The 377-nt window shown below is 48.5% G+C and overlaps 1 protein-coding gene across 1 annotated transcript in view; it reads left to right on the forward strand.

The window, feature by feature from the left end:
* Nucleotides 1–377, forward strand: part of LOC119594653 (unconventional myosin-Va-like) — a gene marked incomplete in the record, with an annotated part of 26,486 nt that overhangs the window by 20,495 nt on the left and 5,614 nt on the right. Inside the window, 1 exon segment of the mRNA XM_037943703.1 lies at nt 273–314. Coding sequence (XP_037799631.1) covers nt 273–314 — 42 coding nt within the window.

A 377-nucleotide genomic window follows, 5' to 3' on the forward strand; every position in this document is an offset into this window, starting at 1 on the left:
ATATGTTTGTATTTACGTAAATTAACCGCATATGATATCAGTTATGAACTATATTTGGTTACTTTAAGAAATCTTAAGCATTAATTGATAAAATACCATATTACCACCTGAGGATCCACATTCAAAATATATAGTGGTAGACGAAACCCAAAAGGCCAGGCAAATGCCTTACTTTCACCACCCCTGTGTCTCGCCCCCCCCCCCCCCCCGACTGAGTGTGCCCCCCACCCCCTTTACCGAGCACTTTGACTGAGCCTTGTTCCCCGCGCCAGGCACCGGGAGCAAGCGGTCGTCCACACACGGCAGTCCCTATGGTAAGGCGTCGGCGGCACGTGCACACCCTGTAGACATGCATGTGTAAATAATGTGGGTTGATG

This window comes from Penaeus monodon, chromosome 34 (genome assembly GCF_015228065.2).
Source record: "Penaeus monodon isolate SGIC_2016 chromosome 34, NSTDA_Pmon_1, whole genome shotgun sequence".
Lineage (NCBI taxonomy): Eukaryota > Metazoa > Arthropoda > Malacostraca > Decapoda > Penaeidae > Penaeus > Penaeus monodon.